This window comes from Dermacentor andersoni, chromosome 3 (assembly GCF_023375885.2).
Source record: "Dermacentor andersoni chromosome 3, qqDerAnde1_hic_scaffold, whole genome shotgun sequence".
Classification (NCBI taxonomy): Eukaryota; Metazoa; Arthropoda; class Arachnida; order Ixodida; family Ixodidae; genus Dermacentor; species Dermacentor andersoni.
This window is the reverse complement of record NC_092816.1, coordinates 74,469,845-74,491,283: the sequence shown is the minus strand read 5'-3', so window position 1 is coordinate 74,491,283 and position 21,439 is coordinate 74,469,845. Positions and strand designations below refer to the sequence as shown.

The 21,439-nt window shown below is 48.5% G+C and overlaps 1 protein-coding gene and 1 long non-coding RNA gene across 3 annotated transcripts in view; both read right to left on the bottom strand.

Annotated features, from left to right (window-relative positions):
• The window catches only part of LOC126545094 (cytochrome P450 3A16-like), a 48,823-nt gene extending 28,699 nt beyond the window's left edge, over positions 1–20,124 (bottom strand). Inside the window, exons 1-3 of one of the 2 annotated variants that reach the window (XM_050192816.3) lie at positions 19,921–20,124; positions 19,051–19,147; positions 18,137–18,189 (exon numbers count right to left, since the gene is read on the bottom strand). In XM_050192816.3, the coding sequence (XP_050048773.2) occupies positions 18,137–18,189; positions 19,051–19,147; positions 19,921–19,973 (203 nt within the window). In that variant the 5' untranslated portion in view covers positions 19,974–20,124. Of the gene's footprint in view, positions 1–18,136; positions 18,190–19,050; positions 19,148–19,920 lie in introns of those variants that run through there. The other variant, XM_072287214.1, reaches the window with a different exon arrangement.
• On the bottom strand, positions 14,990–17,717 carry LOC129380541 (uncharacterized). The gene is made up of 2 exons (XR_008608664.2): positions 16,477–17,717; positions 14,990–15,116 (listed from the first exon to the last, which is right to left on the bottom strand). It is a non-coding gene; the product is annotated as an uncharacterized lncRNA (long non-coding RNA).
• Positions 20,125–21,439: the final 1,315 nt, after the last annotated feature.

The following is a 21,439-nucleotide window of genomic DNA, read 5'->3' as shown; positions in this document are numbered from 1 at the left end:
GTGATAGGGGATGAGAGGATTTTTGAAGGGTGTTGCAGCGCCTGTTTCTCGAACCTCGACCGGCGTTACTATTGCGTAGCGTGGCGTCGTCGGCGGGCTGCAGGCGTCCGGTAGACCATGGCGACCAGGCAGGGACGAGACGATTTCTAGTGTGAAACTTGCACTGTTTATTCAATAGTTGGTGAAGGATAAGAAGAAGAGAATGAATGAATTCAAGAAAGTACGTTGCGGGGCCCCTTAAATAGGCCCACTAAAATTGTAGACGGGATCTAGCTCTCGTCAGCGTCACGTAACATGCACTGAGTCTGGTCGGGGATAGGCGGCGGATACCTTCTCCCAGTTGAGGTTGCACGGGCTTGCCTCATCGGGCGGCAACCCACGGAGTCTGGTCGGGTATAGGCGGTGGATCCCTTCTCCCAGGTGAGTTGACATGGGCTTGCCTCCTCTGGCGGCAACCCGCGGGTCCTGTTTGGTTCGCGGAAAGCATTCTCCCCTAGAGTAGGACAGTTCGTGGAAAGGGCTCTTGTCTTGGTAAGAGGCCTATCATCACTGCGGGGCGCCTGCCAGCCCGGCAACCACACGAGACAACCATAGCAAATTAGGAATCCATCCTCCGCTTCGGTTGAGCAGGGCCTTTCGAGCACCCTTTTTGTCCGGGGTTTCGCACGCCAACCGTAACAGCATCTCCGGCGTGGAAAGATCCCGACGCGTAGGGGCCAGCAGCCACTAGGCGAGGGATCGGCGTTTCAGCCGCAGCATTTCCCTCCGGGGTGATTAACCCTTCGTTCGTAGCTGGTAGATTCCTGGGAGTCGTTCATTAGTCCTCGTGGCGCTCTTGCGCCCTTTCTCCCTGGTCCGGTCCGGTGAAACTGGCCATTCGAACGGGTCTCGCAACTTTTCGTCTCCTGTTTGGGCAAGCAATCGCTCCAGAACAATGCCGGACCCACAACCACAAGGCAAGCGAGATAAAAGGCGATAAGCTTTCGAACAAACTGGGTCCCATGAGGTTAACTCGATATCGCGAACGATCGCAGTGGCCCTGCCAGGTGTGTCTAAACATGTGTCTTTAATTTCAAACAAGAGCTCCCCCAGTTCGGCCCTTTAATTGAGATTCAACTCCGCCTGCTGTACTAGCTTGTTCATTGTCTCGCGAATTTCTTTTGCCCCCGTTACTGATGTTAACTCCGCAAAGTCGACAAGCATCTTCTCAGGTTGGTTAAGGGACATGTTCACAATGGCCTCCCTCTGCCGGTACGGTTTATGCAGATTGTTGTGGTACACTTGTGGCCTCCTTCGTTTTCCCGGTACCGTGATTATGTAGTTTGTTTCAGATAATTTCTGAATTATGTCAACCGGTCCTTCCCACTGAACCTTTAGTTTCTTTTTCAATGAGGCTTTCAGGATCATTACCTTTTCCCCAACATCAAAGCGTCGCGTTCGAGCCGTTCTGTAATAGTATCGCTTAACATTATTTTGGGCATTGCGCATTTGCTGCCCTGCTATTTCTTGAGATGTGTGCAGTCGGTCTAACAGCTCTAGCACGTATGCCACAACTGAAGGGGGTCGTACGCACGAGCTTCCCAGGCTTCTCGAACAATGCGAAGAGGGGACCGAAGGCAGCGACCGTAAAGGAGCTCTGAAGGTGAAAAACCTGTTGACTCGTGCGGTGCAGTTCGAAGTGCGAACATTGCTGCAGGCACGCAAACCTCCCAATCGGCTCTGTGCTCATAACAAAGGGCTCGCAAAAGCCGTTTCATGACTGAGTGGACTTTCTCTACCGCGTACACTGAGCTAAGGATAATTTTAATACCGCACGTTTTCAGAAACGTCGAGTTCAGTGCGCTCGTAAAGACGCATCCTTGATCTGACTGGATTTCTGCGGGAAACCCCGCTCACGCGAAGATAGACAAACGTGCGTTGACGACCTCCACCGAGCTTTCTTTGAGGCGCACCGCTTCTGGGAATTTCGTTGCAGGGCATAGTACAGTGAGAATATGCCGACAGCCAGACTGCGTTGCAGGAAGTGGTCCCACTGTGTCTATTGTGAGACGGCGAAACGGCTCCGTGATAATGGGAACAAGTTTCATTGGCGCTTTAGCCTTATCTCCGGGCTTGCCTATGCGTTGACATGTGTCGCAGCTTCTTACGAATGCTTCCACTTCTAGAAAGCAGCCGGGCCAGTAAAATTCCCGCAGTGAGCGGTCCTTTATTTTCCGAATGCCCAGATGCCCTGTCCAAAAGCCCCCGGGAACCAGGAGCAGGAGCTGCTCACGATAGGGATGCGGCACCACGAGTTGGTCGAATTGCACTCCCTTTCGACTGGCGTACTTTCTATAGAGGACGCCTGCCCTCTTGAGGAACTTTACGCTCTGTTTGGCCATACCTTCATTCGCGTCTGGCCTTAGGTTATGCCGGGTGGAATATTTTTCCTGCTCAGCAATCGATGTGGCTAGGCTTACAGTCAATAACTTTCTTCAGTATTCTGCCTCTCGAGACATTTCAGGCTCCGGTGCTTTCCTGACCTCTTCATTAGCCATTGTACTTTCCGCGATATCCCCTATAGGGCTGTCCTGTTTGGTGCTCGTTGACGAATCCTCCGTGAGACCTGTTTCCTCCACCACTGGACATTCGTACACTGCCTTGCCCACACCCTTGCCTTAGAACGAGTTAGGCTAAACCCGATTCCCCTGCGTCACAGCAAATCCTCAGATTTGTTAGAAAACAAATATGAATGCTGTGGCGGGAAATGTGCCGAGACGGCGGCTTCAGTGTCCAGTACTCCAAAAGAGCCTTCGATACGAATCTTTGCCACAGGGAGACAAACACTGGAAGCCTCTACGGATTGCCTTATCCAAGCACATTCTCCCGTGAACTGGCCTTCCTCCACGTACGACGGGTGCACCACGTCCATTGTGGCGGCCGTGTCGCGAAGCACCCGACACGGTTTGCCGTTTACCACGAGATCTCGAATATACGGCTCTAGCAATTTCAGATTTTCCTCGTTACTAGTTAGTGACTTTAACACTAGTTTGGGATTTTTGCACCCCACGGAGATATGCCCCGTTTGCTGGCAGTTGTAGCAAACTACTGGTTTCTTTGCCTTTATGCCCTCTCTTCGGGTGACTCCTCCTTTCCCCTTCTGTTCTCGTCACTAATTTTCTCCGAATCTGACCTTACTACGCCAGGCAGAGTAGTAAGGCGGGTTCGGAGCTCGGGTGACTAAAGGTGCCTGGTGATCGTGAACAGGCGCAGGTGGTGTGATTGGAGACGGCGCGGCTGGCATTGCAGAAATCTGGGCGTAAGAAGCCGGTTGTGGGCAAGGAGAAGCGTTGGTATGCTGGGCGTTCTGCAGGGAGGCCAATTCTTCCTTAATAATACTGCGCAGGTCAGTAGAAGCTGGTTGGACGTGAGCGCTGCTGCAAGGGGGTGAGCCATGCGCTTGCAATTCCTCACGAATTATTGCTCGAGTGATAGACCGGAGCTCAATACTGTTTGCCAGGGGGTTGTCGGAAAAGTCCGGTTGCAAGCGGATTGGTTGCAGGGCGTCGAGGCGCTGACAGACGGAGACGACGTCCGACACCGTCGAAGGGTTTTGAGCGGCGAGTGCGTTGAAGGCAGTAGATCCGATACCCTTAAGAAGGTGTCGCACGCGATCAGGTTCTGGCATGGCACTGTCGACACGGCGGCAAAGCGCGAGGATGTCCTCAATGTACGAGGTATACGACTCGCCATAATGCTGGACGCGCTCAGACAGCCTCTTTTTCGCAACTTCCGAACGAACCATGGGTGTGCCGAAAATCCGCCGTAGCTGCTCCCTGAAAGACGAGCAATCAGGGAAGCCTCTCTCATGATTCAGGAACCATGTATTGGCTACTTGAGAGACGTAAAATGGCACGTTGTTTAACCTCGATGTCTCGTTCCAGTTGTTGTATTCGTTGACACGATCGTAGTTGTCGAGCCAGTCTTCAACGTCCTCAACAGGCAAGCCAGAGAAGATTTCAGGATCGCGATACCGGTTGTTGGCAGGGCTCGGAGTGGGGATGGTTGGCACTTGAACCGAGATGGTGGACGCTGCGGTCTGGTCTTGCGACATGGCGGCCTCTTGACGTAAGCGGCGTCCCGAACGTAGCTCCAGGAGAGATCTTGAAGTAGATGGAGGTCGAAGGGATCTTAAAGCGCCTCCACCACTTGAAATACCACGGTCGAGACGACGCTTTATTCCAAAAAGGAAATATGGCGCCGATGCAAAAAAAAACGAACACGAGCCGATGATTCATGATGACTTTGTACAGATGAAGATGAAGTCCACATAAATACTTACAATATGCTGACTCGACCTTGACCATCGGTCTGGCTTGCCGGGTCTGTATTTATTGATCTCCTTAGGAGCTTTGTTGCCTTAGAACGCACGGCGAGTTACGTACTCCTCAGCGAGATCCGCCGATCTCGTGATAGTGTCCACGCTTGGCCTATCCTGAACCCAATACTTGAGGTTTTTGACAGCCGGTGGCAGAACTGTTGTTAAGCAACGCATTGCATTGTCTTTCAGGCGTCGCGAGTGCACCCTCTTTTCTGAGCCATTCTTTCATGTTTACCGCCAAGCTGTATGCGAAATACGAGTGTGACTCACTTTTGGTCTTCTCGAACTACCTACATTTTCGCCTGAATGCTTCTGCTGATAATCTGTAATATTTAAGCAGATCCGCTTTGACTTTCTTGAAGTCATCTGCTTCTTCTTTCCCCATGCGGGCAATGATATCAGCTACCTCACGGTGGCAGCAACGTAAGCCAGCGTTGTGGCCACGTGTTTCTCACGAATTTCGCCTTCTCACACGTGCGCTCAAACTGCACCAGAAAAAGACCTATGTTCCCTCCTACTGCGTAGGGTGCCGTCAAGTCTGTCATTCTGCGCTCGGTTTCTCGTGCCTCTGTGATAGGTCGGGTATTTTGAGCCTTCAGCAACTCAATATCTAGGCGCCTCATTTCGAGGTCGCGCTCTTCTTTGGCCTCACGTGCTGCCCGCTCGTGCTCTTCTTTTTCTTCTAGGCACTTACGCTCTTCCTCCTTACCCTCAACGCTTTCTAGGCATTCCTTCAGCTCATCGTCGTCTGTCCCGCTCCCTTCGATCGCCTGAGCGATCTCCGGCTTTCCCTTTGATTCGACAATTTGGAGGCCTAATTCTCTGGCCAAGCTAAACAATTCCGGCTTCTTTAGTGCCTTCAAGTTCATGGCTGCCCTTAGTGCCGCTAACTCTTCATTCTGTAACAACCTCGATGTACTCGAAACTTCCGTCATCGGTTAAAGAAAAATCACGGCTCTCTACTTTCCCAAAAAATACGTAAAGCCGAGGGATATCTTAGTGACGAAAAGTCGTGCACTCACCATATGCAGGCATGAATCCTGACACCTTCCTTCCGAACATTGTCACCATGACAGAAAGGAGATGATCTCCTAGATGTCGTCCAAAGTTGGGTCCTCCAGGGTAGCGTATCCCTCCGCTGTGAATCAGTTGTTGCGACACCTCTTTCTCGATACTCGACCGACGTTACAATTGGGTAGCGTGGCGTTGTCGGCGAGCTGCAGGCGTCCGGTAGACCATGGCGACCAGGCAGGGAGGAGACGATTTATAGTGCGAAACTTGCACTGTTTATTCAATGGTTGGTGAAGGACAAGAAGAAGAGAATGAATGAATTCAAAAACGTATATTGCCGGGCTCCTTAAATAGGCCCACTAAAATTGTAGGCGGGATCTTGCTCACGTCAAGGTCACGTGACATGCACTGAGTCTGGGCGTGAAAAGGCGGGGGATTTCTTCTCCCAGGTGAGTTGGCACGGGCTTGCCTCCTCTGGCGGCAACCGGCGGGTCCTGTTTGGTTCGCGGAAAGCGTTCTCCCCTAGAATTGGACAGTTCGTGGAAAGGGTTCTCCCCTTGGTCGCACACACAAAGGGGTCTGTCATCACTGCGGGGAGCCTGCCAGACCGGCAACCATACGAGACTACCATAGCAAATTAGGAATCCATCCTCCGTTTCGGTTGAGCAGGGTCTATCGAGCATCCTTTTTGCCCGGGGTGTTACACGCCGACCGTAACAAGGTACAATCCTGTTGGAGAGCAGGACGGCTAGCTCGAGAGCGGTTTGGGAATTCACGCGCCAGGCAGTTGGCCCGCTCGTTAGGGTTTCAACCCGCTTGCATGGCTAGTTCTATCGTTCACGTGAGCAGGGAACCACGCTATGCTATGACCTCTAGTTTCTTCGCCTGCAGTACTACGAAAGGAGCTGTTGACAATGCCGGCGGCCTGTTTAGAAACTAGAGCGGACGAGAAAGCCCTGACCGCCGTGCGCGGCCCTCTTGCAGCTTGAAGAGCCAAGGCTATCGCTGTTTCCTCCGCCTCGTTTGGGTGTTTAGTGTAGATTGATGCACCGCTGATAAGTGGTCCGCACGCATCAACGACCGAGATTGCAAACCTGTATTCGCTGTCGTATATGGCGGCGTCGACGAAGAACGCATCGGCCCCGTAAGGATCGATTCGTTGAAGGATCGTTCTAGCCCGTGCTCTTCTGCGACCTTCGTTATGTATCGGGTGGATGTTGCTCAGTACGGGCTGTACCTTTATACCTTCCCGGGCGAATTTAGACAGGGGCTTTCTGTCGAGCACTGCCTTTATACGGAGTATACCAGCTTCAAGAACCTTAACGCCCGGTTTGTTGACGAAGCCTGGAGATCTGTGCAATAAACTGTGCTTCGATTAATTCGTTTGTGGTGTTGTGAATTCCGAGTTCGAGTAGATTTTCCGTGCTATCGAACTGTGGAATACCGAGTAGTCTTTTGACGCCGGACCTGACGAGGGTGTCAAGTTCTTTTCTTTTCGACTGGACTCCATTTGAGGAACGGTGGCGTGTAAGTAATATGACTGATAAAAAAAGCTTGGAAGACCCTGAGTAGGTTGATCTCCTTGAGTCCTCCCCTTTCCTTTGTGATTCTATTGATGAGTTAATATATTGTTCGCCTGTGCGCCTAGCTTGTTTAGAGCTTGTACATTACAGCCTTTGACGTTGATTAAAAATCCTAAAATTTTGATAGAGTTCACCGTAGGAATGGGGTGCCCTTCTCGTGTCGTAATTTCAACTGGCGGCGTTTCCGGCGGCTCGAGGTTCCTAACGCCCTGCCTGGACTGCCTATAGAGTAGGAGTTCGGATTTGGTCCGTGAAAGCTTTAGACCCATGCATGTAAGAAATTCTTCCGTTACCTTTATGGCCGCCTGGAGGGATTGGTCTAGATTGGCCAGAGATCCCCCCGGGGACCAGATTCTGATGTCGTCTGCATAGATTGCGTGACCCGCCGTGGTTGCTCAGTGGCTATGGTGTTAGGCTGCTTAGCATGAGGTCGCGGGATCGAATCCCGGCCACGGCGGCCGCATTTCGATGGGGGCGAAATGCGAAAACACCCGTGTACTTAGATTTAGGTGCAGGTTAAGGAACCCCAGGTGGTCGAAATTTCCGGAGTCCTCCATTACGGCGTGCCTCATAATCAGAAAGTGGTTTCGGCACGTGAAACCCCATAATTTAATTTTAATTTTAGATTGTGTGGCCTATTTCTTGGGAGTTCGGCCAGCGTGTCGGAATGCTTATGCATGGCGATATTGAATAGCAGCAGGGATAGAACCGAGCCCTGAGGCGTGCCGTAGTAGCCTAATCTTTAAGGACCGCCCGAGATCGTGCCCAGTCGAAGAAACGCTTTCCTTTCCGATAAGAATGAGAGAGCGCAATTAAAGAATTTGCGCCCTAAGTTGACAAAGGAACTTTCGTTCAAGGTGTGTTCGTGAGCCACCTTATCAAAGGCGTTAGCGAGGTCGAATGCAATGATTCCTTGGACGTCCCGCGTCTCGTTCTCGAATATGGATCTTTTCAGGAGGAGCATTGCGTCCTGCGTGAAGAGTCCCTTTCGAAAGCCTATTAGATTAGGTCTAAATAGTTCGTGGTTCACTATGTGTTCGACGATTCAATTGTGCTCTGCATGTTCGGCCACTTTGCAAATGCACGATGTTAGAGAGATGTGACGCAGGTTATTCATGGGCGGAGGTTCCCCAGTTTGGGGGTAAGCACCACCTTGGCGGTGGGCCATTCCGACGTGACCTGCCATGAGCTGCGCACCTCGTTTATCTCTGCCATTTCGATTTCGATGGCCTTGTCGTCCAGGTGCCGGAGAAGCTTATGGGTGACCCCTTCCGGCTCTGGAGCCGATCTTCCATTTAAGTTGAAGAGTACATGTCTGATTTCCGAAGTTGTGAAAGGTTCCTCTAATTCTGGCCTGTCTAGCCCCGACAAGCGACAAGGCGCCCGTCTTGTCGTTTGTGTTCTCCTTCCTAAGTCCTGGTCTTCTGCGCCTTGCCTTTACCTACTTCAAGCATGAACCAATTAGCCCAAGCAAGAGTTTTACTTTACTTTACTAGCCCCGTGCCGCTCTCGCGTTTCTGTCTTCCAAATCTCCTTCCTCGATGGCTAGGTAGGTTTGCGCCAGGTCGTCGACAATTACTTCGTTTGTGAGGCCCAAGATGACCTGCTTATGTATAAGCCTATCGACAGCGAGATTTAAAGCGCTCCTGGACTGTTTGTCGTTGAGGAGGCTTTTAAGCAAATTCCCCTTACTACCTTTTCTCATGCAACCGTACGTTTTGTTGCACATCTCTTCCCACTGTTGCAGGGCCAGCTCTCTGGAATGCCACTATATTTCCTTGTTTAGTGACGTTAGTTTTGCTCGTAGTCGGCGATCTCTGCGCGACAGCGTGTTTAGCTTCCAGGAGATACGTTAACCAGGAGTCCATTTCGGGGACTTCGAGTTGTGTGGTGATTTCTTTGGTCGCGTTTTTGACGGCCTGTTTAAGATTGGCAACTAGATCTTTGAAAGATTCGTTTAAGGATGCCGTTTCGCCTCGGATTTTCAGGAAAAGATCCCAATTGACGTATTCGTATTTCACCGGAGGTTTGGGTTTGACATGCACCGCGATTTCGAGAATGTAGTCGTCACTACCCAAGTCCTCCTGGAGATTATCGCACGTGCCCTCGATATTTCGAAAGAATGCGAAGTCTGGCGTTTTGTCGTAACTGACTGAATTACCACTTCTGGTGGGAAACCTAGGATCCGTAACAAGCGTGAGGTTAGGATCGTCTGCACATCTGGATAAGTTTGTGCCCTTCTTGCTGTTAAAACCGTATCCCCATTCCGTGTTCGTAGCGTTGAAGTCACCCTCAATTAAGAGGGGCGGGTTTCTGGCTGCCCTGATTGCGGAATGGAACGTTGTGTTAAAGGCTCCGTTTCTACCCGCAGGTGAACTGTAGACGTTAAAAATAAAACATTCGCGTTGCTCGATCTACTGGACACAATCTGAATCAGTTGCGCTTCTAGTCTGCTCCTATATTTTGGAACTTTGTGGTCCACAAAGGAGACGTTCTTTTTACCTAAAGTGGGTGATGCCTCTCCCCGTTTCGCTTTTGTACGCTGCTGTGGGATACCCCGATAGAGTGATTTTCTCCGCGAGCGTCTCCTGCAGTAAAATTACATGTGGCTTGTCTGCCACCGATCTGACGAGCTGACCTAACGGAGCCTTGCGCCTCTGGAAGCTAGCGCAGTTCCACTGCCAAATTTTGACAGTATTGTTATTTGTGACCGCCATCTTGTTTGCTATGAAATTTTCAGAAATTTTTCGTGCCTCCGTCTGGATTTGAGCTGGTTGAGAGCGGTTCAGTATGTGTTGCTTGTCTACTTGTAGGTTCAGCCCAAGGTCTTTCTAGTAGCGTTACTCGCAACTCTATGGCGGCGAGAATTTCCATAATCCTACTGAGGGTCTTTTCTAATTTACCCTCGTTATTGACGGGGGAAGCCGAGGCGGCGGATGGGGTTTCGACTTTGGTTGCGTCGCCCTCTTCTTCCTCCTCCGTATCGCTAAAAGGTTCCAGGTTGAGCGCCTTGCGTTTCGGCTGCCCGGCTAATGGTCCAGGGTTGCTGTTGCTATCCTCGTGGCGGTTTATAATATTTCCTTTCATGCTGTTAAAGGTTTCCTTATGCTCTGCGAGCTCGCATCTCAGCAGCCTATTTTCCGCTTCGAGAGCTTGGATACGGGTTTCGATCCTATGCTTAGGCTGTGCCTCACCTTTTATTTCTTTGCGTGATGCATATTTTTTCTGCCCAGGCGGCTGCGACGCTCCCTTGACCTTGTCGGCCCACATGGTCCGCTTGAAAGATTGGGAGCAAAACCGGGATCCCGATCTGAAGGAGCGTTCTCCTTGCCTCGGTTTGAATTTTCTTCTCGAGTCTGAGCGCACTCCGGATCTAGATCGTGTACTGCGGATGGAGCCTCTCCACGCGGCTGGTGCAGCCGACGAGCTGTCGCCGATTGCGTAGGTGTCGTATTGCTCGTGACGTATGCGCCGCGATCTTCGAGCTCCGGTATGGGAGAACGCAAGGCAGGAATTTCGCTTGTGGGGGCTACACTGGGCAAGTGGAGAGAGCGTCTAAGTTTGCGGTGAAGCTCGCCTCCTGAAATCATGGGTTCATGGCACTGAAATATTTCTATCTCGGCTATTAATCTGTCGATTTGAAAAATTCTTGCGGCAGAACACTTCCTAGAGGACACGTAACAACTTCCAGCATATAACCGAAGTTTGCTGTGTGGCATGGTGAGGGGCCTTTAAGACCCCTTCAGTTTTCAGAGGTGTAGTCCCCGGGAGCCCCCTAGTGACAACTTGCTAAATTTAGCTCGAAAGAAACAATATGCAAATAAAGGGCAGCTAAAGTTCGTACATAGTAAAGTTACGGAAAGGCAGGCACTAAAAACCCGGGCACACGGAGAATAAGCGGGAAAAGACAAAGCGCACTGTAAATATTGATCTCGCTCTGTGGCGAGAAAGAAGAAATGTAAAAAAAAATCATTTGGCCTTACTTTTGAATAGGCAGCGCCAACCCTTCATCCTGGACAGGCGCGCACACTCTCGATGGATATTGGCGCCGCCATGGCCAATGATCCTCAACTTAGTGTTATTTATTTAACCAAAGGAGGTTGTGACTGCTTCTTGTATGCATTAACCGTTTCATCGTGATATTTCACTATTCGGTTGATTGATTTGGAGCACTAAGGGTCCATTTGACAGAGTAACTGCTTCTATGACTAAGAAATTCAATGTAAAAGGTAATGAGTCAAGTTCCGCAAAAGACTGCCTGTACAAGACAGCATCCACTTTTAGATGTCGTGACTAAAGTCATCCATCAGCAAGCTTGTGCACAAGGTGAGCATCAGTTCTAGTAGGCAGATTCAGTAGCAGATTTGCGTATTGTAGCGTTGGCCACTGTCTCGGATCGCCTGACAAGGTACGCCAGGTCATGTAGTTTATACAGCCACATCATCTAGCTCATTCTTGCAAAAAGCAAAGAGAGCAAGAAGAGCACAGTCGTGCACATGTCTTACATTTAGACTCTATCACACGGACTTAAGGAAGTTGGTAGACAATACAAGATGAACGGTGCCTTTACTGCTAACAAGAAATTCGAAAATATTGCATTTGAAGTTTAAAATGTTGAATTTTATGAATACGTGCTAAAACCACCATTTACTTATAAGGCATGCCGTAGTGGGCCACTCCGGAATAATTTTAACCGCCAGAGGATCTTTAACGTGCCCCCAACGCACAGGTAACAGATGTTTTAGCATTTCACATACAACGAAACGCAGCCACCGCGGTGGGTAAATAGGCCATATATGCATGGTTGTGCAGAGGAAGAAAGGGTAGTTGACTTCTAAAATACCTGAGAGTGAGTAAATAAAGTATACTAACAAGTTCTTAGAACACTGGATAGGAGTAGTTTATCGAGTTCCCTTTGTCTGTGGTCGCTTTATGTACGGGGAATCCAGGTCGTTGCGTCAATCAGACATTAATTGACCAAGAACAATCGTTCCCCGAAGGAATGCCGTCTATTCTTTTGATGCGCTCCGTAGATGCACATTTGACTACAATTTCCAGATAGTGAAGTTATGTTCAGACACAGGAAGGAAGAAGCGTGTGTTATGGTTGAGGCGTCTACCAAGTGTGCAAGTCAGTCTTCCATTATCTTCCCTCGGAAGGTGCAGTTAAGCCTAAACCATTATATTCCGAGAGTGCCGGCATATGTACATGAAAGACGAGCCGCCGAAAGTGCCTCCCTGTGAGCATGTGCATACACCCGTTGCGGTTTCATTTTTCTCCCCGCTGTGCGACCTCTCAGCTAATGGACGTCAGTTGTGTGGTCGTGGTCATTGTTGTCGTGTCCGTGTCCGTATTTGCACCTGCGCTTTCAGTAACATTGCAGAAAAAGACGGGATGTCATATTATTTGATTTAAAAAGGGTATTCTAGCTGGCCCACGTTGTCCATCGGCGTAAATCTCACGCGCATGATCCATCAAACACGACAGTGAAAAAAGCTCGAGGTCGCGGCCGGGTTCGATCGCTGCCGCTGCAGCTGCAGCTGCATCTCAATGGGGGGGGGGGGGGGGGGGGGGGGCGAAATGTAAAAGCGTCCGTTTTTTGAGAATGCGGTCCACGTTAACGAACACCAGGTGATCAAAATTAATACGGAATCGTTTGCTATAGCGCGCCTTATAGTAAACTGGTGGTTCTGGAGCGTAAACCGTCTAACTTAGTTTTAAAGCAGTTTGTAAGCGAGAGTCCCTTTTAGGTGCTCGACCAGTATATAGCAGTGATATATTACCACGGTGCACGTCGGTAAAATAGGATATCTTAAACTTTCGCTGATGCAACAGTCTCTAAACGTGGCTCCCGTAGGTACCAATTATAATTGGTACCTATCGGTAGCCGGGTTAGTCCCGTATCCTAGAACGTTCCTCGACCGTAGACTCCACATCGACACAATGCATGGATGGATGGATGCTAAGCGCGTCCGTCTTTGAAACGGGGCGGTGGGTTGCGCCTAACTTCTTACTTGTCTTTATTTAATAAAAAATGCCCGAAAAATTCCCATCGTCTAAGTCTCTAAACCACTATTGGGAACTTTGTTTTTGTACGCCTTCATTGTTTGTGGTCTCCCTATTTCTCTGCCACCAAACATCCAATCTCCTCTTACTAATCTCTATTGCGGGCATGTTTACTTTTCCCCTGATATCCCTGAACCCATGGATTTCAAGAAGGCCAGAATAGTCTTAATCGACAGGGGTAGATAGCTTCACATTCTGATAAAACATGTTCCATCGTTTCCATAACCGTAGCCCTGCAAGTACTACATGCTTCTTCTTCCTAGTGTACATCGCTTTATAACTACGCGCTCTAAGGCATCCTGATCTTCCTTGCAAAAGTAAAGAGCTTACGTATGAGTTATCGTAAATTGTTTGTTTCCTGATTTCGTTTTTTCCTCTTAGGTAGTTACTCATACCAGGTTCCTTTTCCATTGCCGCCACCCAGGAAATTGCCTCAGTCTCTTCGACTTTGCGTTTGACGTTCTTTTTTGCCATGTTGCCTACTCTACCGGTCGCATACTTGCTGGTAAGCTTTGTAGTTCTTTTTCCCCACTGTGAGTCAATGTTTTTCCTGTACACGTATCGGAACGCCCTCACAACCCACTTGTTTTCTTTGATCTTCCTCGGTCGTTCTTCATAATCAATTTTTCTGTGAGCTTACCTCTCTTCAAAACTTGTCCAGCCCATATTACACATGACAGGTTCATTTCCAGTCTTCCCGTGAGGGCCCAGTGCAAGGCGTCCCACTGATCTTTGGTTGCCATCGAGTCCTCGCTGTGCCCCCTTTTCAAGTAAGTAACCGCATTTTTTAATATAAGTCCTGGAACCATTACACATTTCCCGATTCACTGGAGGACCTCGCACCCATCGCATCGCCATTTCGGTCTGTGTTTCATTACACCCGCACTTTTCTTGCCCCTTGCTAGTGTCTTTTTTCTGTGTTTCCACATATCTATTGCCTTCATTTATCCATACACCAAGATATTTGTAACCTTTTGCCCTAGGCATTCCCTTGTCCCGTATTGGCACTGTGTGTTCACTGTTTTCATAGAATAGCATGAAACCCGTTTTTTTTAGAATCGAAATGAATTTTTTCAGCGCTCACTCAAGAAAGAATGTCAACGTCGCCCCTCGACAGAAATGGTCAATGCGCTTCGTTGATGATTAGCTGCGATTCTCGAGAAACGTCCATTCTTCTTCAGTCAAGAGATGATGATGGGCTCAACTCCCTGAACTGGAGGAAGCGCTTAGTGTCGCGGATCCTTTGCGAATGCAGTGGCTACCATCGTAAGGTATTATTCGTGTTATTCGTCGTAGCATTGCGAGAGCGTCACAAGGCGAGCGGTTGAACATACAGTAACGTCAGACCGTTCTAGTTGGGCCTCCGCAACAGCTCTGCATACGCGGGAAACCGACGGAGGTGACAGTGCACATGCGCAGTACGTAGGACCACGCGCGGTCTCTTGCGTGCAGCAGCAGCTTTTCAAAAGCTGCGTAGCGTCCGCTGCGGGCTGTGCGGCCTTTGCGGGACTATCTCGCGTGTTCTTGCGCGTCCGCGAGAGCGCATTTTTCGATATTGCTCCGGCCGAAGATATGACTCCGGCTTGTGGTTGGACTTAGTGGCAGCTGATATTGGCTACACAATTTCAGAAGCTGGCATTTGGCGGCGCTGAGTAGCACACTTCCGGCTCCTGCGCGGGCGAGTCGGCAATTCCCCATATAGAAAGACATTCAACGAGAGCGGACACTCCCATAGAGCCCAGCGGCCGAATTGACTGTAGCGCACCAAGCGGATGGGATTCACATCTTTCGGTTTCGGGTGCGCGCGTTCAAAGTGAACGCATCTTGCTTCCTTCTTTTTTTTCTGCTGCTCAACCGCGCGCGTTGTTAGTACGGAATCGGTTTATTTAGTACAAATTATTGCGAACGATCTTTACAAGCCGCCATGGAAACTGTGCCACGTGCAATTTCACAAAGCAGACGGAAGACGCCTTGTAAATGAGGAAATCTTTACTTTACATAAATGTTTGTTCTGGGCTTTTCGTGCATTCATCCAACGTTTTGGCACCACATAAGCAGCAGTGGTTCTCGTACGAAGCTCCACCAGACGGCTTCGGCTGAAAAAGTTACAACCATGTGTCATTTTGGTGTTTAGACCTTTTAGGAATACTGCGTCTAGAGGGGAAGCGTGCGAAAGTCGTGAATGGGTGGCATTACAAACAAAGCAATTCGCTTCTACGTATTAATGGCGTAGAAAATACCCGACTTATCCCAAACAATACCACATATTATGAAAACATCTCATTGAAAGCATTCCCCATTCCTGGTCATCATTTCCTGCACTTCAAGAGCGCGAATGCACGGGTGACTGCGCGTTTCCAAAACAACTTGGCTTCAGTCGACGCGATGGTAAGCTACATACACACAAGTGGCCGCAGCACAGGCTCTCAGCCAGGCCATGCTAGACGCTGGCAGAATTCCATCTACTCGCACTCATGCCAAATGCGTGGGTGCAAAGCCTGTTTTCAGTCGTTCAGAAGACAGGATTTTCAAGTTCTTGGTTTTTGAGCTCCTCGGCGTTATCTTTTGCGCGTTCTGCCGGCGCAAGCAACACACTATAGTGTTATCACTCCTGGCAGTCGGTCGTCGGGTTTTCGTAAGCGCGAGTGCCGAAAGAAGGTATATGTTGTTCCTTCCGGGCCACAAAAAGCGTCACAAGCTCGTTCCACTGAGATTCAGTATACGCCAACTTACTTTCTCGCCACGACCAGGCTGCTGTTCGCTAACTGCGTCACAATGCCAGGTGCGGCAAGCGTACCTCATAAGTATTCCAAAAGGTAAGTAACGAACTTACAATAATGTTGGCGATCAGAGTATGCGCGACGAACTTGGCCTAACAAGATTCAGTACGCGCCAACGAAACTGCGTCACACGGCTGAGCTGCTCACTACGCCAGGCATAGTGAGCATGTCTCGAAAGCATCCCAAAACGTAACCAAATTAATTACAATAATGTTTGGGGTCAGAGCAAGAGCCAAGACTTGTTCCAGTAAGATTCAGTACACGCGAAACTAACTGCAACACACGGTCGAGCTGCTTTCGGCTAACTGCGTCAGAACGCCGGGCGTGGCCACTGGGCTTCAAAGGTACCCCAAAAAGTAACGAAATTAGTCAAATAATATTGCGGATCAGAGAAAGTGCCAAAGCTTGTCCCAGCAAGATTCAGTACACGCGCAACTAACTGCGGTACAAAACCGGGTGCGGCGAGCATGCCCAAAAACTACCGGAAAAAGTAAAAAAACTATTGGAGCTCATAGAAAGCGTCGCAATGATATCCCACAACTAGTCGTTAACTCAAATTATCTACGCCAGGACGGCCAAGCGGTTTTTCGCTAACTGCGCCACAAGTCTCGGTTCCGTGCCGTAAAAGCCTAAATTGCTTGAAATGCGTCGCAGACTGTCAAACAATATTTCTCACCTTTGCCTAGTCCAATAGTGCAGTGTCGAAGTGCGCAAGGAACGCAAGAATACGCCGGCAGCCCAACAACCAGCCTACGTCCAAAAGAAACGGGTCGCCGAAACGGCGAACTTCGCATGCGCAGACGGCCTCGCTTGCTTCGGTGGCGCGTCTGGCTCATGACTCATGAATTTGGCGCGTGTGGCGTGCCGCTACCTCGTTACTAGATAACGCAGGAAAAATAATTCCCAAAGTATAAGTTGGGTTATACGCAAATCTTTTCTGTTTTAGTGGGAAAGAATAAAAAAAAAAAAACGTCTGTAAGTTCATTTGACATTGTTTCTTTTTTCGATGCTCGCATCAACTAACGCATGGAATTAACACTAGGCGTGACGTGTTTCATGTTGCCAGTTTCCGCCGAGTGTCTCCTCTTGTTGAATTTCTTTCTCTTTGAATACCCTCCTCAACTTTTGCGCCCAGCCAACCACTGCCAACTATTGCCACGCTGTACGCAATACTGCGCGTGCTTGTGCGCTTCGTTGCGTACGTACGAAATCGCGAGCTGCGTACGTGCGTGCATGGTTCAGGAAGCCCAAGTAAAGGTGCCTATTGTGAAGTAGAAGAGCAGAGAAAGACCGCCGTCAGTTCTCGCTTATCTCAGTAGCTTGCTTATTTGTGCAAACTAAGCACATTGTATCTTTCCACGAAAGCACGAAAGTCTCGCAATATCTGGTCTTGCCAGTGTTCTCATTGGTCAGAAGGTTATAAAAAAAGAGAGAGAGAGAACCGCAAACGCCATGGAAACGGATCCAGTTTATCAGCGACTTATCTGCGTCTGGACGCCAGGTTTTCTTCCTTCTCGAGAAAAATATCGCTTACGCCATGCGCAAAGACCACTACACTTGACACTCATGGTTGTAAAAAACAAGAACATGAACATCGTTCGCGCGGTGTATAAATCACTCAATGCGAATTAGTGTAGAATTACAATTTATCCTGCTCATGGCAGAATACTGGCATTTAATTCAGGGTCCACAATGTAGCTTCACGCAGCGTGAGATAGGTTGGCTATTTGAGGCTCTTTTAGGCTCTTGCATGTCCTTCAATTGAACAATTTTAATATGCTGCTACAGATAAGCGCTTGCGCCTGTCGAGGCTTATCTTATCCTCAGCATTTCCCCTCAACAATATTCGTCGTTTACCCGCTGTGGTTGCTCAGTGGCTATGGTGTTGGGCTGCTGAGCACGAGGTCGCGGGTTGGAATCCCGGTTACGGCGGCCACATTTTGATGGGGGCGAAAACACCTGTGTACTTATATTTAGGTGCACATTAAAGAACCCCAGGTGGTCGAAATTTCCGGAGTCCTCCACTACGGCGTGCCGCATAATCAGAAAGTGGTTTTGGCACGTGAAACCCCATAATTTTTTTATTCATCCGCCTTACTTTTCTTTAACGCTGTGCACCCGCTACGTTCTGGCCGGGAATGGCAAGTGCTCACGACAGAAAAGAAGCGAGAGGAGAGCATTAACTAAAGAAATGAAATTTATGCTACATTGCGAACATTGTTGGGGAACAAGATAAGCCCCAATGGGCGTTATATTGTTGTAGAGTGTACACCCTTTAGTAGTACCTACGTTAAAATTGTCGACGGAAATTGGCAAAGCTTATATTACATTCTTACCCGTAAAGTTTTCCGTACTTCAAATGATTGCTCCGCACCACGTCTGGTAGTGGCTGCAGTAGAGGGAATGAATGCATGATATGCATTGTTTCAATTTAGTATTCACCAACTTATTACAGATCACAACCTTTCGCACAAGAGAGGGAAAGAGAGCGAGCGAAAGGAGAAATAAAAGGCAGGTAGGTTAGTCAAGACAGAGCTCGGTTGGTTACCCTGCAAGGTGGCAAGGGTATAACGGGAGGAAAATAATTTCACCCTAGGTAAGAAAGTAAGCCATACACGCAAACTCGTTGACAAAACAGTTTCGGAACGCGCAAACAAATATGGTCACAAGCTTGAGGCAGAAAGCTGGCCCAACTTTTGTGACTCGATGAGGGACACGTTAAACACGGTGAAGACTTGCACTGTCTTGCGCAGCTCGCTGGACCCTGGCAGCACCAAACCCACGGTGTCCTGGACGAGCCGCAGATTGGTCGGAAATTTTGTTTGCCAGCACCCTCCGTGCAAAATGCGTAGGCGACGCCGGAGGCATGCGCTCTCGGATACGAGGGCACGGCAAATGCACAGCTGGACGCGCTGGTCACAAGGTTGGAAAGCTTTGTTGCGCCTCAAACTGCCAAACGTAACACCGTGCCGGGAGCAGATCATTCATGTTGCCACACCATTCATGTTGAGGCATAAGTAGCCTCTGACTCATCGCTCACAATAAGCAGCGTGTATACGTGGCACTCAACATCAGAACAAAATTAACCACACTTGAGACACTTCGTTACCCGTTTTAGGAGGCTGTTGTTAATTTGGAAGCAGGGCTTTGCATAGTGTATACAGTTGGTTGTTTTAATAGTTCTAAGTTGAGGATATAATGCTGATTTGCTTTCGAAATGTGTTTATGGGAGCAGTAGGAACCGCCTCACCTTCGTGAAGGTGTCATAAAGCACGCCAACGTACTGCGCCAGAGACAAGTACGGCACGCCTTTTGCCTCCCAAAAGCTGGATGTCCGGTTAACCAACCTGCGTCAGGATGACAAAAAAAAATTGTAGTAATAAATAAGCTGAAGTCGAATTAACAGCACGTGTTCAAACAACGTTCACCGGACGAGACCTTACTGACGGCAGAAATGCTGGATTACAAGTACAAAAGTAAACATTTGCTCTGAGCGGAGTTCTCATTAAAGTGTGCCTCTAAGTGTTTACTAAAAAAGAAACGAGCAATGAAAAAAATAAAGAAAGAAACGCGATCGAAGGTGTAGCATTTCGCAAACGGTGGTTGCATGTACATGTTGCAGATGCAACATATGTCAGCTGCCATACTTTCTGAGAATTTTTTGCACGCCACCTATCTATTAAAGGTTATACGACTTTTTAGGCCCAATAATTTTCGTTTTCACTTTTCTACCCCGACACAGTATTTGAATGCTAAAAATTGCTGCCAGCTGCAAAATAACGCTAACTCATCGTTCTGTAGGTTGCGCTCAATTGAAAAAAAATTTTGTCAGTAACTCCAGGCCGAGAATGCGTGGAGCCAGAGAAATGAGTTTTGGTGAATCTAATTAATAAAATACTCTCAGTGCGCTGTAAGACACTGTATTTGTCGCCGAGGGCGTAGTGCGAATGTAGGCATGGCAATGGAAAAGTACTTCGAATACGCTCTTCAATGGGTACCTCTGTTTCAAATAACAGCACGTAAATGTTTATACGAGATTATGTCTGCAGTTCTGCATCAGCATGAGTGACAAAAATTTTCTCCAGCGTGGGCAGAAACAACAGCATCCGACGTCACTCACCTTACTAGGTACAGTAGAACAACGGCGAAGAGAAGAAATACTGCCAGGTGCATGTTTGAGGTGGCGAACGCTAGCCTTACTCCAATGCTGGTTCTACGATCACGCTGGAAAATTGCGAAACATAGTATAATTGCACGCGCCTATATAGTTGGCCAGATTGCAGGACGGTACTTCTGCAACAAATAGCTTGCCTTCGCTGGTGCCACGACGCAACCGTCGTCCCTCTCGGTCGTTATCGAAGGAAAACAAGATCTCCATGCAATAGCAGATAATGGTGTTGCTTTCAAGAGGCTTTTAAAGGTGTCCGTTGTGCAGGAACGGAGAGAGATAAACTACTAGTAGGGCAAAATCGCATCTCAAGCTGCTTAAAAGAAAGGCATGCTAAAAATTAATACTTTAGTTTCTGGCATTCTCGTAACCGATTTGTCTTTGGCTCTGTATGAAAAAGTAAAAAAAAGAGAAAAAAAAAGGAAATGAGAATGAAGCTTATTCATTGGTAGAATTTTGTCGAATGACCTGAGAGCTTGTTTAATTGTAGAAAACAACCGGCGAATTTGGTTGTTGTTCTATGAAACCAATGCTGAAAGCGTTAGTTCTTGAAATAATGCAAATTATGCGCAACCGTGTTCGAAAGGCGCAGGCACGTACGTGTGCCCCACAACATTGGTAACTCACAGGCGCAAAGCCGAGTCAAATAATATAGCTCGAAATACTTATCGTTTTTGTGTCAACGTCCAAATTACTATTGCATATTTCCGAAGGATTGCGACCTGTACGTCAAACTTTCTTTAGCGAGAGCAGCCTTTCTCGCATTGGCTGCGATCTCTTCTGGGATTTCGGACCTTTGGACTACGATGCACGAGAATTCTGAATTTCATTGGCGCCCATATGTCGCTGTCTCGATCTAGCCTTTCTTTTTCATGATTTCAGGGATCTTTAGCGTCCCTGATAGATGGAGAAAAGAAATGAAAGAAAAAAGAGAGAAAAGAAAGAAAAAGAAAGACACTAAGAGGGAAAGAAAGGACAAGAAAAGAAAAAGCAGGGCGTGGGAGGGTGTTGAGGAAGCAAGAAGATAGGGAGCATTCAGGGGTGTCGTTGGCAGCATGTTTTTGTGGCTTTAGAAGAGCCGGTCAGGCGGTCAGTACGCGAGTAACAAAAAGACCTAAAAAGACACCAGTTGAAAGAATGTCTTTAGTAGCGTAGCAGCAAGGCGTCGGGTAATTTTGAAGGAATTAAGATAGCGACAATTAGTCTGAGGTGCAATGCGTGGAGTAACTGGAAGGCAGCGGCATGGTCTTTCAAGGGACGCTAGCCCCTGTAGCTCAACGTAGGTGTCGTTACGGCGGTATACAGAAATGACGATACCCTTTGTGGCTGAGGTGCCGAAAACGGTATCCTGGGGTCTGGGGCTTCGGAATGTGTTGGTGAGGGTGTTCCAAAAATATATAATATAAAATAGACAAAAAAGGGGGGAAACGAAACCGGAATAACAAATAGGAGGGGGGCATAGGTAAAAGCG